The sequence below is a fragment of the Acinonyx jubatus genome, chromosome A2, assembly GCF_027475565.1.
Source record: "Acinonyx jubatus isolate Ajub_Pintada_27869175 chromosome A2, VMU_Ajub_asm_v1.0, whole genome shotgun sequence".
NCBI lineage: Eukaryota > Metazoa > Chordata > Mammalia > Carnivora > Felidae > Acinonyx > Acinonyx jubatus.
Window position 1 is genome coordinate 11,545,038 of NC_069383.1, and position 16,775 is coordinate 11,561,812.

General features: G+C 39.3%; 1 protein-coding gene across 1 annotated transcript; it reads right to left on the reverse strand.

The window, feature by feature from the left end:
• Positions 1–3,759: 3,759 nt before the first annotated feature.
• On the reverse strand, positions 3,760–4,689 carry LOC106980759 (olfactory receptor-like protein OLF3). The gene has a single exon (XM_015078829.3). It carries the CDS (start codon positions 4,687–4,689, stop codon positions 3,760–3,762), a length of 930 nt encoding a protein of 309 aa, XP_014934315.3.
• Positions 4,690–16,775: the final 12,086 nt, after the last annotated feature.

Here is a 16,775-nt window from a genome sequence, read left to right on the forward strand (position 1 = left end):
CTTTATTTAAGTGACGTGTTCATGGATTACAATTAATGATGGGAAAACTAAATAAAGTATCACTTAAAATGCTAAAAACAAAGCAAATAATTTGAGTAGTGGTATTTCAAGTAAAAGACCCAAGAAAAAAACAGGCCTACCTTTAGAGAAAATGACCTGATATTAATGCACAGATAAAAGGGGTGAGACAAAATGTTAGGCTAATCTTTTCATCAAATGAAATGTCCTTCATGTAATAAAGGAAAGAAAAAGCAGCACGAGAAAATGATTCCTTCCTATGATGCACAAAAGAATGAACTAGCTATTTTAAATTAATTGCATTCATCCAGATCCTGAATTTTATGCTAAGGTTCTAGAAAACTAGTATATGCTGTTTCATAGCCCCTTTTCATAATCTGTGAGAATAGGACCCATACCAGGAAGTTAAGGACAAACAAATGTAGAGTATTTCTATTTAAAAATTTCCAAATTATCAGGAGGATGGATTTTAAAACACAGGCATATTAACATGGAAAAATTCTAGGATTAACTATCAAGCATTGTTTGTGAGCTTTTACTAGCCTGTCGTTAGCACTCATTAGGAACAAACTGAAGTTCATTAAGAACAAATAATGTCATGAGAGGCCACCTTCATGGCCTTGCTAACTTTGCTTTCAATATTGATAATTTGGTGGGTTGAAATAAAAAGGTGGTGTTGTTGTTTTTGTTTTGCTTTGTTTTTTTACAATGCAATATATAGGTAGTTTTGGTTAGACCAGAGCTGATAGGCTGATAAATCAGAATGTGGGGTTAGCATTTTTTTATGGCCTTAACTGTCCCACCAAAATTCATATGTTACAGTCCTAGCCCATAGTACCTCAGAATGTGACTGTATTTGGAGATAAGACCTTTAAAAATGTAACTAAGGTCAATGAGGTCATATATACAGGCTTTAATACAATGTTACTGGTGTCCTTATAAGAGGAGAAGATTAGGGGTGCCTAGGTAGCTCAGTCGGTTCAGCTCGGGTCATGATCTTGTGGTTTGTGAGTTCAAGCCCTGCATCAGGCTCTGTGCTGACAGCTCAGAGTCTGGAACCTGCTTCGGATTCTGTGTCTCCCTCTCTCTCTCTGCCCCTCTCCTGCTTATGCTCTATCTCTGTCTCTCAAAAATATATATTAAAAATTTTTTTTAATAAATTAAAAAAAGAAAAGAAGATTAGGGGGTGTCTGGGTGGCTCAGTCAGTTAGGCGTCCAGCTTGGGCCCAGGTCATGGTCTCACAGTTTGTGGGTTCAAGCCCCATGTCAGGCTCTGTGCTGACAGCTTGGATCCTGGAGCCTGCTTCAGATTCTGTGTCTCCCTCTCTCTCTGCCCCTCCCTCGCTCATGCTCTCTCTCTCTCTCCTTCAAAAATAAATAAACATTAAAAAAAGAGACAAGATTAGGACACAGACGTGCATATGCAGAGGAAAGACCATGTGAGGGCACAATAAGGAGACAGGCATCTGCAAGCCAAGGAGAGAGGCCACCATAGGAACAAAGCTGTCAATGCCTTGATCTTGGACCTCCAGCCTCTAAAACTCCAGGAAAATAAATTTCTGTTGCTTAAGCCACTCTGTCTGTGATGTTTTGTTATGGGAGCCCTAGCAAACTAATATAGCATCTGTTGCTTACTAGATGTCTTCAAGGAAGGCTGGATAGACCACTCTGTGAGCATCAAAGAATGTCGGAGGAATGTCTTTGCTGCCATGGGATGTTCAGTGTCACAGAAACAGATACCCAGACTTAGTCTTTGATTTTCCCTTGGAAAACAATTTCACTATAGTTGACTTACTCTGTACTAATGCCATGTTCAATCATTCCAGGCGATGGTTGACCACTTGCCAGTCTTTTCCTTCCCTCCTTTCCCCTCTCCCTTATTTCATCCTCAAGAAATGTATAGAGCTCTAGCATAAAAGACGGAACTAGATTCACTGGGGATCTCACAGCTGTGCTTTGAAGAACATGCTCTTGAGAAACTGAAGACATTTTGTTACTAAAAGATGAGTCTAGAGGCATAGGCATTGGTTGTGATATGGGAGGTAGGTTTTTACTTCACCTGACACCCATCCTTGCAGGGGTTCTGGAGGACCTAGGATTTAGCACAATCTAAAGACCTTCAGGTTACATATTAACATGTCTGGGGATGCTCAAGATATGGGCATACGAAGTACAAGAATAGACCCCACTTTTAGATAATATCAGATGGAGCTCAGAGCATCAAGAATTATTATTATGTAGGGGCCCCTGGGTGGCTCAGTCAGTTAAGCATCCAACTTCAGCTCAGGTCATGATCTCAGTTTGTGAGTTCAAGCCCCACATTGGGCTCTCTGCTGTCAGCAGAGCCTGCTTGGGATTCTCTCTCTCCGTCTCTCTGCCCCTCCCTTGCTCACTCTCTCTTTCTCTCTCTCTCTCTCTCAAAAATAAACGTTTTTTAAAAATAATTGTTATTATGTAAATTTAGCACACTTATATGCAACAGCAGGCAAGGACCAGAATATAACAGTTAAAAAGGTATTTGACAAAGCCTTATTATATCCTTCTAGATAAAATGATTAAAATATGCTTGAATAATTTATTTTAAAGTAGATTTAAAAGCATACACAAAATGTGCTCAATAAAGGTTTTCAATGTGGAAATAGGTTCACAGTGATATCTAGTTAAAATGTACCACTTGGTAATTCTTTTTATAACTGTTTCTGTTTATAATGTCTATGAAACAGAAAGAGAAAGTAAACTCCTAGAATACCTTTGAGAATCAAGATTCAAAATATTCTTGGTGAGTTGGTGTGACATGTGAAAATCAATAATAACAATTAGCAGAGCTAAATATACATGTCTTCAGTTTAGTTTTTAAAAAATAAGAGTTCCATGGGTATGGAGATTTTGTAAACAGTTTATAGGAAACAGGTCTTAGGAATTAGTTAAATAAAAAACTACAGCTATGAATAATTTTGGAAATAATAGTGATGTTTGAGAAAGTAATGTCACTGAATTGTACCCTTAAAATGGTTACATTGGTAAATTTTATGTTTTATATATATTTTGCTACAATTAGAAACCAAAACTGTAGTGAAGCCACAGATATTTGGCATATTACAAGCAGATTTCATTCTTGAAAAGCAGATGAGAGCCAATATACTGGTGTGAACAAATATTGTGTCGTATATTATTTATTTCAGAATATCATATCACACTCTATATTAAGGCACAAATTAAGTGTTGAAAGTTCTAAAACTGACATCATTTGAGAAAGGGTTAAAGAAACCATTTGTAATTATCCTGGGGCAAATAAGGCTGTTCTACAAATAAATGGAGTCTTGTCATGTAGAAAGAACAGACATCCTCCGTTTTGTTCCACAGGTAAAACGGACCTCATAGGTGGCATTCGTCTCTTTATTCATTCCATGCCAGGTCTGCTGGATGGAGCTGCAGATCATTTCTTTATACATTAATGTACTAATAAAATAAAAAATGGGCAGATGAAGTCTAAATACCACTGGATACCTGAGAGAAGACGATCTAAGGAGATGACCTCTCGTGGATCACTGACATGTGAATTATCTGGCATTGGCCTATATAAGGAAATTCATTACTCAGGCAGAAGGATGCTTTCTCCAAATGCAAGGGCATATTAGTCAACTTTAGTTTAAGTATGGGAGTCCTGTCTACCCTCAGCTGATCTCCTTTTTGGTTTTGATGATAGATAACAAGAAATGCTTATAATCTTTACTCTTTATCTCAGAATTTCTCTAGAACCTTTTGGAGAGCAGCCATAACTTTCTTATTCCTCAAGCTGTAGATCATGGGGTTCAGCATAGGTGCCACCAGAGCATAGAATAGAGCAACCATCTTCTCCTTTTCCTCTGAGGAGGCTGACCGTGGCCCCAGGTAGGTGAAGATGGTAGCCCCAAAGCACATACAAACCACAGTGAGGTGGGAGGCACACGTCCCAAAGGCTTTGCTACGTCCCTGAGCAGAACGAATATTCAGAATGGCAGCAACTATACGAACATAGGAGAACAGAACCAGGAAACAGGGAAGCATGATCACGAGAAATCCTGAGATGGCCACCATGACCTTGTTGAAGGAGACGTCCACACAGGCTAGCCGTAGCACTGCTAAGGTCTCACAGGCAAAGTGATTAATAACATTGTGACACAGGGGAAGCCGGAAGGTAATGATTGTCTCCATCAGTGAATTGGCGAAACCAACCACCAAGCAGCCAGCAGCCAGCCCCAGACACAGCTGTCCATGCATGATGACTGTGTAGTGTAGTGGGTGGCACACAGCCACATAGCGGTCATAGGCCATGGCTCCCAGCAGGAAGAACTCAGACCCACCCAGGGCCAGGGAGATATAGAGCTGGAGCACACAGCTGTAGAATGGGATGGACTTCCGGGCTGAGAGCAGGTGGGCCAGCATTTGTGGGGCAAAACTGTTTGAATAACAAAGGTCCACAAAGGATAAAATACTAAGGAAGAAGTACATGGGGTTATGAAGCCTGCTGTCCAGTCTGATCAGAAGAAGAATGAGAACATTTCCCACCAGAGTCACCAAGTACATGGTCAGGAACAGGACAAAGAGGAATACTTGCATCTTCCAGTCACTGGACAACCCGAGTAGAATGAACTCCCTCACCCATGTCTGGGTTTTATTTTCCTGGCCCATGAGTTTCTGAGGACCAAACTCTAAAGATGTTGAAAAAACAAATTATGAAAACTCAGGATTGAAAAGTGGCTTTTAGACCATATGGAAAGCTTACCAATCTGAACTTAAGTTCTTCTAGAACATCTCAGCCAAATCATCATCCACACTCTGCTTGAACACATCCATATTAGGAGCACAATGGGATCCAGCTGTGCAGCTGGAAATCAAGGAGAAAAGAAGTTACATTCTTGGAATTCAATTTATTGGAATGTAATTTCTCCTCCCAAACATCTGCTCTTAAATGGGGGAAGGAAATTAATGAAGTGTTTAGACTTAAAATCCTATTCCATTTAGTAGGTATTATAGAGAATTCATGTCTTTTTGGTGAGAAATTTTTTGGTTCATATGAAAGATACTTTTCTGAATTCTGATTGATGTCCAGTCCCACTTAACTTCCTTTTGTTTATTGGGTTTCCTCTCTAGATATCTCAGACACACCCTACTTACCCCTCCTCAGGGGAACGTATCCATGAAACCCTGGATGTTGTAAATAATATTCTTATATTTTCATTAATAAATTATTTTGAACTTATTTGCTTGACCTTGCCCTTTTGACATTGCCACGTGGAAGGTCTCCTCTCCACCTACCTCACGCCAGTGACTGCGATGGGTGAGATCAACCCAAGATGGACAACTTTAAAAATCAGGTGTTGTTAGGGGCACTTGGGTGACTCAGTCGGTTGAGATTCTGACTTTGGCTCAGGTCATGATCTCGCAGTTTGTGAGTTTTATCCCTGCAATGGGCTCTGGGCTGACAGCTCAGAGCCTGGAACCTGCTTTGGAATCTGTGTCTCCATCTCCCTCTCTGCCCCTCCCCTGCTTGTGCGTGCCTGTGCTCTCTCTCTCTCTCTTTCAAAAATAAATAAATGTTAAAAATTAAAAAGTCAGGTGTTGTTGGGGCACCTGGATGGCTAAGTTGGTTAAGCATCCAACTCTTGATTTCAGCTCAGGTCATGATCTCATGGTTCATGGGTTTAAGCCCCGTGTAGGAGTCTGTGCTAACAACATAGAGTCTGCTTGGATGTTCTCTCTTCCCCCGCCCCCTCTCATTTCAAAATAAATAAATAATCAGTTGTTTCATGAAGAGAAAGTATATATAGTTGCTAAAATTCATCTCCCATGCCCCTGAAGTGGAATTTAATAACTTGTTTAATTTGATATGAGGTTGTTACTCAACAATGATGTTTTCTCAAGGAAGGAACAGCTCATTCATTTCTCAATACACCATTGATGAGTCCTTACCCATGAAGATTGAAGGATAGAAAATCAGGTGTTAATTATAGAACATGAGGACATAGGCAGTAATTTTTTGACCCAAAACCAAAATTTCTTTTGTTTCTTTTCTTTTGCTCGCTTACAAAAAGAAAGTAGTGATCCATATCTAAAGTATACAGATGGAAGTCTGAAGTCTTAGAGACCATCCTGTGACAGTACATGAAGGATCCACGTGAAATATTATTACCCCAATGGCTCCTTTGCTATTCATGCTGTAACTATAGATAGCAGACTCCAACTGAATTTATCAAAAACTTCCATTTTTAGCTTAAAAACTTAGAATAATTATTAGAAATCATAATACTTATAACACAGGTGGCTGGGAGACTTAAGATTAAGGTTCATTGCCATGAAGATAGCAACATTCAGACCGTTAGTCATAATATATACAGGATTTAGTATTGTTCTGAATAAGACCAGAAATGCCAAGGGATTTCTTAAAAACCGAGCTTTCAGAAATGGAGTGTTACAAAGAAATCAGAGGAAATGATCAAACAATGTGATAAATCCATTCAAGGCTTTGCCCTGGGAGCTTCCAGTCACTCACACCAGAATTAACTGGAACAAGATACTTAGCTACAAGACTGGCAAAGAAATTCACAATGTAGGGGTGCCTGGGTGGCTCAGTTGCTTAAACGTCAGACTTCAGCTCAGGTCATGATCTCACAGTTCGTGGGTTCAAGCCCTGTGTCAGGCTCTGGGCTGACAGCTCAGAGCCTGGAGCCTGTTTCGAATTCTGTGTCTCCCTCTCTCTCTGACCCTCCCTTGTTCATGCTCTGTCTCTCTCTGTCTCAAAAATAAATAAAAAGTAAAAAAAAAAAAAAAAAAAGAAATTCACAATGTAAGTAAAGCTCCTCACTGTGTAACAAAATAAGGGATTAAAAATCTTCATGACAAATAAGTAGGTCATAATCAAGAATGATATTTTTCCAGAATGTTTAAAATTCACAGGTTGTTCAGCCTCATGGCTAAAAACCAACAGCATAGGCTTAATTTTTTTGTGTTCCTTTGTTTGTAATTTCTGTTGCACCACACCTATTTGTACATTAGCTTTTCATTTTGCCATATTTTACATTGAGTTAAAAACTACTGTCATTATACTGGTTAGAAAATGTCCTAGTCATGAAAGCCCTGATCAAAGTACGGACTGGTATGTTTACAATACTTTCCTATCCTTACGTAAATGTATTTTTAGCACTCCAATGCTTTTTAGAGATTCACCAATAGCTAAAGAGAACACACTTCACACAGCTCACTCTCTGACATCTGAAAATCTGCAGTTTTAGAAGAGAATTATACCTCTCTCTCTCTTTCTACACATCTGTATATATATTTATACATTTCAAGAATTGCAGAAAACGTAAATGTTGAAGAAAGTAATAGTTATTTCATGCTTGCTGCTTTGTGTTAGGATTTCACGAAATAAACCAAACAACTGTATAAATCACAATAAAACCTGAAACATACCAAAGTGTGATGGCTTGTTTCCAAGATGTATTTCTATTGTAACCTGTCCTTTAAAGCAACACCAGTGACTTGAACCGCATTGTATGTAAGACTGATTCCAGATCACCTTTCTTCAGTCCTGTCTTCCCAGGGCTCAGAGGTAACCCTGACACAGCCACTCTTCTAGGTACATCAGAGGTGTGCACATGCATGCAGGCTGCGTGAACGTGAAGGGGCCGGGTAATGCTAGATTCACGTATGTTGTCTGCACTCCTATAACCAGGACTTGAATGTGTTTTTTTTTTTTAATCAAACAATTACAGGGGCGCCTGGGTGGCTCAGTCGGTTAAGCATCCGGCTTTAGCTCAGGTCATGATCTCACGTGTTTGTGAGTTTGAGCCCCACGTCAGGCTCAGTGCTGACAGCTTGGAGCCTGGAGCCTGCTTCAGATACTGTGTCTCCCTCTCTCTCTGCCCCTCCCCTGCTCATGTTCTGTCTCTCTCTCTGTCAAAAATAAATAAACATTAAAAAAAAATTTTTTTTAATCAATTACAAAACTAGTAGCGTTTTCCTGCCTATCTCCAAACACACCCAAAACGAGGTCATTTGTCATTAAAGCCATGTTATGCTTGCTCAGTAATGTCGTCAGGCAAGCACATTTCTGAGTGATACATAATTTGTATAAATGATTTTGCTTTTTTTTTAGTAAAATATATTTGATATATTTAAGAAGTGATGTGTTAGGACACCTGAATGGCTCAGTCTGTTGAGTCTCCAACTTTGGCTCAGGTCATGATCTCGCAGTTGGTGGGTTTGATCCCCGTGTTGGTCTCTCTGCCCTCAGCTGCTCTCAGCGCAGAGCCCACTTCAGATCCTCTGTTTCCCTCTCTCCTTGCCCCCCCCATTCTCCCTCTTTCTATCAACAATAAATGTTTTTTAATTAAAAACTAAAAATAAATAAAAAGTGATATGTAAAAGTAAATCTTATTGTAAAATTATTTCAGATAACTTACCCAAGTCAATTGCCCTGTGAATCATTAAGTTTTACAAAATCTTCTCAATCTTATCTATTCTTTTGGTGGCAGATGGTGGGAAAAAACAAGCTCTTGAAACACTCCTGCTCATCTAGAGTGCAAAACTTCACCGGCTGGGAAGACCGTTAAGAGAAGAATTAAAAACCATAACTGCACTTGTGTCTGTATCAAGTTGATCTGAACTATTTATTTATTTCTTACTCTAGACCAAATTAGACTAAATACTCTACATATCTAATAAGTAATATAACACAATACAACATAATACAATACAATATATAATAATCATCACAATAATACTCTGAACTTTGGCCCATTATTGGCAGGTGGCAAAGGAGGCAAAGTGAGTAGCCAGAGGAGGGGTCCGCAGGTAAACGGATTACCTGATAACTCAGGGTACATCCCTTGTGCTCCTGTGCACAGCATGACCCCATGTGCAGTGCAGTGATAGATCCTGTTGAAAGGCTGTGGATTCACCTAACATAAAAATCAGGAGACATATCAAGAGGACCCAGTTCCTCTGCCTTTAATCCCACCACCTCAGAGTCATGGCGGAGCTGAGGAGGGGCCTGGCACTTACCCGTGTTGTTGCAGTCTGTCCTCCAGGTCACAGCCACAACAGGACAAGGAGGAACAAAGCACATCTCCCTCATTTACAAACTCTCTTGTAGTACGTGATTAGCCAGCCTCTTTCACAAACTCGGAAAGATGATCAAGCTTCTACTTTGTGTCTGATGTGGTGATGAATGAAAGAAGGGGTCCATGGCAGGGAGTCATTTCTTTCTCCCTTAAGAAAAAATGAAGGGCTATGATTATGGACACTAATGGAAACAAAAACAATCTAATATCAGAAATGGATAAAGGTATGTGCTAACTGTTTAAAGTCAGCTTGCAAACGAAGATTAAACCTAAGTACAGTTTTGTTCAACCAAAAGACTATCCCTAACAAGGCAAAGATGAATCCCAACAAAGGATCCTGGGCTGCGGGCATGAGTCTGGTCTCAGTGGGGAGATTTGTCCCTTCTGATCTGCCTCCCACGGGGAACTTGGACTCGATTATCTTTAGTGGTGAGTACTTCTGAGTAGTGCCAACACATCCCCCCTCTGCTTGAGTAAATAGTTCCTATCACACTAACATAAAAGGTGGGCTACATTTCCACGCCACGCGATAATCACATCAAAGGCAGAGGTAAAATCTTGAGTGGCCAGTGGTGTAGTTAAACCCAAATCATTACACGGGCGGAGAAGAGATCCAGTTCTCTCCAGTCTGAGGGACACTTTCCAGAGCGCCCCCCTGGGGGTGCCACACACAAACACACTCACTCATGCTCCAACTGTTCACAAAGTTCTTTCATACCTACTTAGTTGTACACTCACAACATAAAACCACAACTCTGGGATGTACTGATACTGAATTGTGCACTATAAAATGGTTAATTTTATGTGATATGAATTATACCCTAATTTAAAAATCTTCATTAAATGTCTTTCTTTAAAAAAAAAATCAAAACCAGCCCAAACTTAAATAAACAAGTAGTAAATAGATAAGTATTTAACAGCGAAACTTACACAAAGTTAAACAGAAGAAGAGAAGAAGATATTGAGATGTAAGTAAGAATAAATAAATGCGCAAAGTCATCGATAAACTCTCAATGGAAAAAAGCAAAAAGTCAGAGAGAGAATTAATGGTCAGAAAGGAAAAAATGAAACCAGAAAGGAAGACAAAGAAAAAAAAAGAGTACAATGAAGAAGCCAAGGAAATAGAAATGAAACCAAATGAGGAAGAAATGGAAACAATGAAAATGGGAGAAAAGATTTATAGATGCCATTTTCTCGACATTTAATCAATGTACACATTGCTAAAGCTATCCAATATTTTATATACCACAGCTTCTTATATTTTATTTATTTTGGTATTCAATCCCAGAGTGTTACTTTTAGTCCTTTATTATTTATTATTGCAGCCCTTCTTTGCGGTGAAATTTTCTAGAATTTGGCTCTATCATGGTAGAAATCCTGCTCAAAATAGATTTACCTGGGAAATTGATGAATTCCCAGAGAATATTAACAGTGAGATCTTTCAGGACAACCCTCCCACCACACACACACACAAATCTTCAGGACGAATTTTTCCCCAGTTACATTACTGAAAAACCCTAAATTTCCCACCAAAAAATAGCAGACTCAAAAACGCTTAGCTAAGGAACATGTATTTGGCATTACTGAAAGCCAAATCACACAGGCTTAGTTTCTATTCTTTGGCCACTTTACCATAATCTGTTTTGTAAAGAGAAGCAAATACTTTACCAGAGTCATCTCTGCATTGCCACAGCACACTGGAGATGCTCAGAAACCCAGATCCCTTTCCTCTGGGCTTTAAAAATAGTTGCGAAAGGAGAGGGGTATGGGACAAAGAAAAGAAGGTGATGTAAAGTCATAGAGAGCAGACCAGGACGAGGGGGGTGGCACAGATCTGAACAGGAGAAGTTAGGACTCCTAGGTTGGGCTGCCTCCTGCACGCCCCCCCCCCCATCCCCTCTCCTCTGCTCAGCTCCGACCTATCTAGCCCTGCTTCACTGTGACATTGTTTTCTCTTCCTTGACCCAGCGTACTTAGAGAATGAGCTTGAAGCTGCAAGCAGGCATGGGGAGTAGCCCACTCAAGTGGAACAGCTGTATTTATCATTTACCAACAATGGCTCTGCCTCTTTGGAGCATTTCCATGCAGCTTGAACATTTGATTTGAATTTTGAAAGACCTCTTCCACTGGAATGAAGCTTTATGGAAAAGCATATGTTCCCCTAAAATCCTAGCACAGCAGTTCTCGTATCTGTAAAATAAAGAGAACGGCATAAACTGCGCCCTTCCTGGGGGGACATACACATAGTTATCTAGCAATAATGAAAATAGTGAAAATGCTTTATTAATAAGCAAATGGAAACACACTTGAAAATGACCGTTTTAACAACAAGCATCAGCTAAGCAGCCTATTCAGCGCGTGAGTGTGGACAGTGGGTCCCAGCAAAGCTTTGTTAGGTTCCTGACCAGCCCGAGATGGGGAGATGCGAGAAGCATTTCAGACAAGGATGTTACCCTAAAGACTTGTTTCCCCAAATAGAAATTCTGTTTGGAGAGGAAACAGCTAACCTGTGAGGGAGTCCTCTTTCTCCTGACATCAGTGAAGAAAAGGACCATCGGCATAGCCGGGCCTCTGGGCCCTGTTTCCAGGAGTCAGCGGGTAGAAAGCAGAGATGAACACCAAAGCCAGTTTATTAGCAGGCTCAGGCCACCACAGGTCGGGAACCCTTAAATCGCTTGAAACTCCTGGCTTCCTAATTTGAACAGCCAGAACACATTTTCTTGGGACAAATCTCCAGGAGAGGACAACTATGTCAAGCCACCATGCTGTCAGGCTTGAAGAACACAGGAGGGGGCTACAGATTACAGGAACTTGCTTCCAGAATTCATGTTGCTAAATAAGTGTTAAAAAGACACTTGCAAACTCACCTTTGGAGAGTGGAGGAGGTCATCGTGTGCCTTGGAAAAATGGCAGGGCTGGGCAAGTTGCGACATTTGAAGCAAGTGCAATTGGAACAGATAACTTTCTCTAACTTTAGTGATGAAATCTCAAGGGGCCAATTATGCTTTGTTCATTAAATTTCCTGCCTTTTCCCTCCCCCTCTGTCTGGTCACTTCTGCACCAAACACCCTAACCCGCATTTCAACTTTGCCAATCAGTTTTGTTTCCTTGTCCCCGGTGCATAGAAAGGAGCTCTCCAAACTTTAATTTCTCAAGGGGATGGGATGCATCTGGGTTTTCACTCACACCACCCTTGCATGGTGGAAATTTTTTACTCTACTTGATAAGCATGAAGAGGTGATTACATCTCAAATTCCTCCTTCCAGTTCACCCATCTCCACATTCCTTTGAGCAATAGCTCCCAACCAGGCAACCCAGGGGTCAATGGGATGCCTTGTACTTCACTGTCTGATCTAAGCATGGGCAGAGAGACTTCTGTATGCCAGGTCCTAGGGAGATGCTAAGGCGGGGCTGCTCCCTAGGTCTGGAATTCTACATCCTGTAACCTTCTGAAAACGTACGCCTTTTCCTTTAAAGAAGATAGTCTTTGCTACCTGGTTTGTACTTGGAGATTTTCAGCGTTCAGAATCCTCAGTAAAAGTCCAGCCATCCTGTGTGGAAAAACTCCAGTGAGGATGTTAAGCTCTTGTGTAGTGAAACCTGTAGAAGCCCTGAGTATTCCCTTCTCCGAGAGTGAGGGAGATCTCTGCTCATGGGCCTTGTGTCTGTGACAGTGACCAGGCTGCTGTCAGCCTCTGCTCGGCTACCTGGCATTGCTCTAGGAACGGGCACGTGATTCATTCTCCCCAACTTACTCTGGGAGCTCTGACAATAGCATCTTCGCCCAGCCAGTGGTCTCAGACCCACTTCCTAAGCACAATAACCTGCCTGCAGGTGCTCTGTGAGTGCTGGAGCTGGAAGGGCAGGTGAGCTCTGGATCTTAAAAAGATAAGAGCAGAGGGGGATAAAGTTGCTCTCTAGCTTCCAAAATGTTGCTGACGTTTCTCTTAAAAAACTTTTTTTCTTATTTATTGTCCTCTTTACTTTGTGGATTTATTATCTTGTGTCCTAGGCTTTTACCATTATTTAGTACATTTTTAGGAGGAAGCAAATATAAACTCATTTGTAAAATGCACTTAACTTCCTCGCTTTTAGATATTTGGAGTTAATTTTTCATGGCATATAATAGGAAATATGATATTTCTTTGCCCTGCCAGTGGCGCCATTTGTCCCAACATCATTTATTTAGTGATACGTATTTTCCTATATTAATTTCACATTATACATTTATGATATGTTAAATTCCTATATGCAAAAGTTTCTTTGGGGATTGTATTTTGATTCATGCCTGTTTCTACACCAATACCACGGTTTTAATTGTACTTTTATAACCTGCTTTGATGGATACTAAGGCAGGTACTCCTTCACTTTATGACACTTCTTTCTCAAAAACTTAATAAAAATGAAATGTCTTCAATCCACAGCACACATTAGACCTAATGGAGAATCTATATATACTTTCCTTTGGGTCAGGAACCAGAAGGATACCTGCTATCATAGCTTCTGTTTAACCCAACATTAGAGGCCCTGGACTATGATATGAGTAAAGAAATAGATTAAGATGTACAAAGATTATAAAGAAAATTTTCACTATTTACAAATGACATTATATACCTAGAAAAAAAATTTTTCAACAATGAAATTTAAGAAGATCTACCTACAAGACCACATTACAGAAATCATTAACATTTCTGTACTCTAGCAATAACCAATGAGAGAAAAAAGAAAACATTTATAATAGCAACATAAGTTATAAAGTATTTAGGAATTTCTCATCAGAGAGTATACATGATTTGCACGGAGCACTTTGCCAAAACTTTCAGTCCTTATAATATTCGTCATCTACTTTTCCCATTTTATTTTTCTCTATAGCAATTAACACCTATAGTATATTATATATTAATTGTTTCTTATATTTATTATTTATTTTCCTTAAGTAGAATGTAATCTCCACAAAGACAGACCCTTTTGTTTGTTTTCACTGTTGTACCCACCATACTTGGAAGAGTGTCTGCCCTGTAATACACATGTAACAAATATCTGTCAAGTGAATGTGGAGAAAATATTAAAACTTTAAATAGGACATTAACGATTATCAGAATAACTCCAAAGACATTTCATTCTTTGGATGAGACAACTTAATATTATAAAGATGTCAATGCTCCAAAATGAATCTACATATTCAGTGCAAACCTGATCAAAACTTTAAATGAGCTTTTTGGGGAACTTAATAAAATTACTCAAAAATTTATATGAAATACATTGCTCTATAAATAGCTATTTGTAGATGGGCTATAAATAAATACGAATATAAATATGCCAGCTATTTTGATTATATACTTAATAACTTTGAAAAAAGAAGATGTGTTTGCCCATCTTATTTGATAAGCTACACATGACCAATGAAGACTTATTATAAACCAAGAAGACTTCTAAAAATAGAATAATAGAATTGTATGGTGAGAGTGCAAACAAATGAACAAAGAGAAAAGAATAGAGTTCAAAAACAGATCTGTGCATAGTACATTAAAGTTACTGCAGATAGATGAGTAAATAATAGACTGATAAATGGACCACAACATGGAAGAAAACCCACCAGATCCATATTTGACAACGTATGGAGAAGAAAACATCAGATAAACTAAAGAACCGTGAATGGTAAAAGTAGACAATTTAATTAAATAGGAAAATAGAATATTTTATGACCCTGTTGCAGGACTTTTTTTTTGGAAAAACTTCCTAAGCATAAATCATAGAACAAAAACTGGCTGAATCAGCTTATATCAAAATAAAGGTTTTCTGTTCAACAAAGGACTGCATGAATGAAGTTAACAGAGAGATAACAGCTTGGAGATATGTATTTGCAATGACTATAACAGGAAGGATTGTATTTATAATATACACGCTGGGGGCGCCTGGGTGGCGCAGTCGGTTAAGCGTCCGACTTCAGCCAGGTCACGATCTCACGGTCCGTGGGTTCGAGCCCCGCGTTGGGCTCTGGGCTGATGGCTCAGAGCCTGGAGCCTGTTTCCGATTCTGTGTCTCCCTCTCTCTCTGCCCCTCCCCCGTTCATGCTCTGTCTCTCTCTGTCCCAAAAATAAATAAAAAAAAAAAACGTTGAAAAAAAAATAATATACACACTGACAAGGAAATGGCAAAAGACCAAAAGAAAACGAATGCTCAGTGTACAGCAATAGAAACCCAAATGGTGGATAATATTATTCACTCAGAAAATATTTATCATGTGCCCACTAGGAGACAGACACTATTTGAGACACTTGGTACACATAAATGAACAAAACAAAGAGCTGCTCTCAAGGGGCTTATGTTCTGGGAGTCATGAAGGGGTAGGAGGTAGACATTAAAAATGAGTTAGTTGAGGGGCATCTGAATGGCTCAGTTGGTAGAGCATCAGACTCTTGATCTCAGGGTCATAAGTTCAAGCCCCACATTGGGTGTGGAGCCTACTACTTTAAAAAAAATGAGTTAATTGCAAATATGTTGGAAAAAATAAGTAGGTAAGAGGGAGCAGGAGTAGGGGGCACGGAGAAAATTTGCATATTAAATGGGGCAGTGATGATAGTTGAATGAAGAATTAGAGGGGATGAGGAAGTGGCCATGAGGAAAAAGCATTCCAGGTAGAGTATAGTCGAAAACAAGCCTGTGTCCATTGTAAAGATTTTAGGAATTCTGAGTAATTATAGGTTGAAAAGAGAAATGGCATCATTTGACTTTTGTTTCAGAGGGATCGCTCTGAGTGCTGGGATATAGGAATAGAAACAGAGAAATATGCTGTAGACTATTGTAGTAATGCAAGTGGGAGATGATGGTGACTCACGCCAGGGTACAGGAGTAGAGATGATAAGTGATTGTATTCTATATACATTTTGAATGTAGAGACAACAGGATATTCTTGCAGATTTGAATCAGATATGAGAAAAAGAGAGTGGTCTAACCACTGCAATGATGGAGTTATCATGAACCTCTCAGGTAGGAAAGGCATGGATAGAACAGAATGGGGTGTAGATGGAAATCAAGAGTCCATATATGAAGACATAGTCATATGGATTACTTATCAGAGTAATGAAAAATAAAATAATTTTAGATCTTTCAGGCTAGAAAAATTCAAAACATGCAGGCTGTGTGGATAGAGAGGGATCCTCAGGCACTGAAGTAGTAGAGACTTACAAAGCCATTCTGGTGAGCATTATCTATAACCTAGCATGTTGTTTCTTGAGAATATTCCTCAAATAAATTTTCACACAGCTCTTTAAGTGTGTGTTATTACGATGTTTATCAGAGGGCCATATGTGATGGTGGGAAGTTGGGTGCCATAATAGAGTGTTAGTTAGAATATGGTTTACTATGGATCACTATGAACCGTTAGAAGTAATAGACTAGCCATATGTATGGATCTTAAAAATACAGTGGTGAGTGAAAACAACTACATCACGAGTAGTTACAAATGCAATGCATTCTTAACAATTACATAAATATGCTCTCAAACATAATTACATACATTAAACATATTAGAAGAGTTGTCCACACAAGGAAGAAATAAAAATGAGATAAAAGATAATTAATTTTTAAGTTTTTAATTCAGCAAAGTTATCACACAGCATTATATTAGTTACATGTGTACAATAGAGTGAT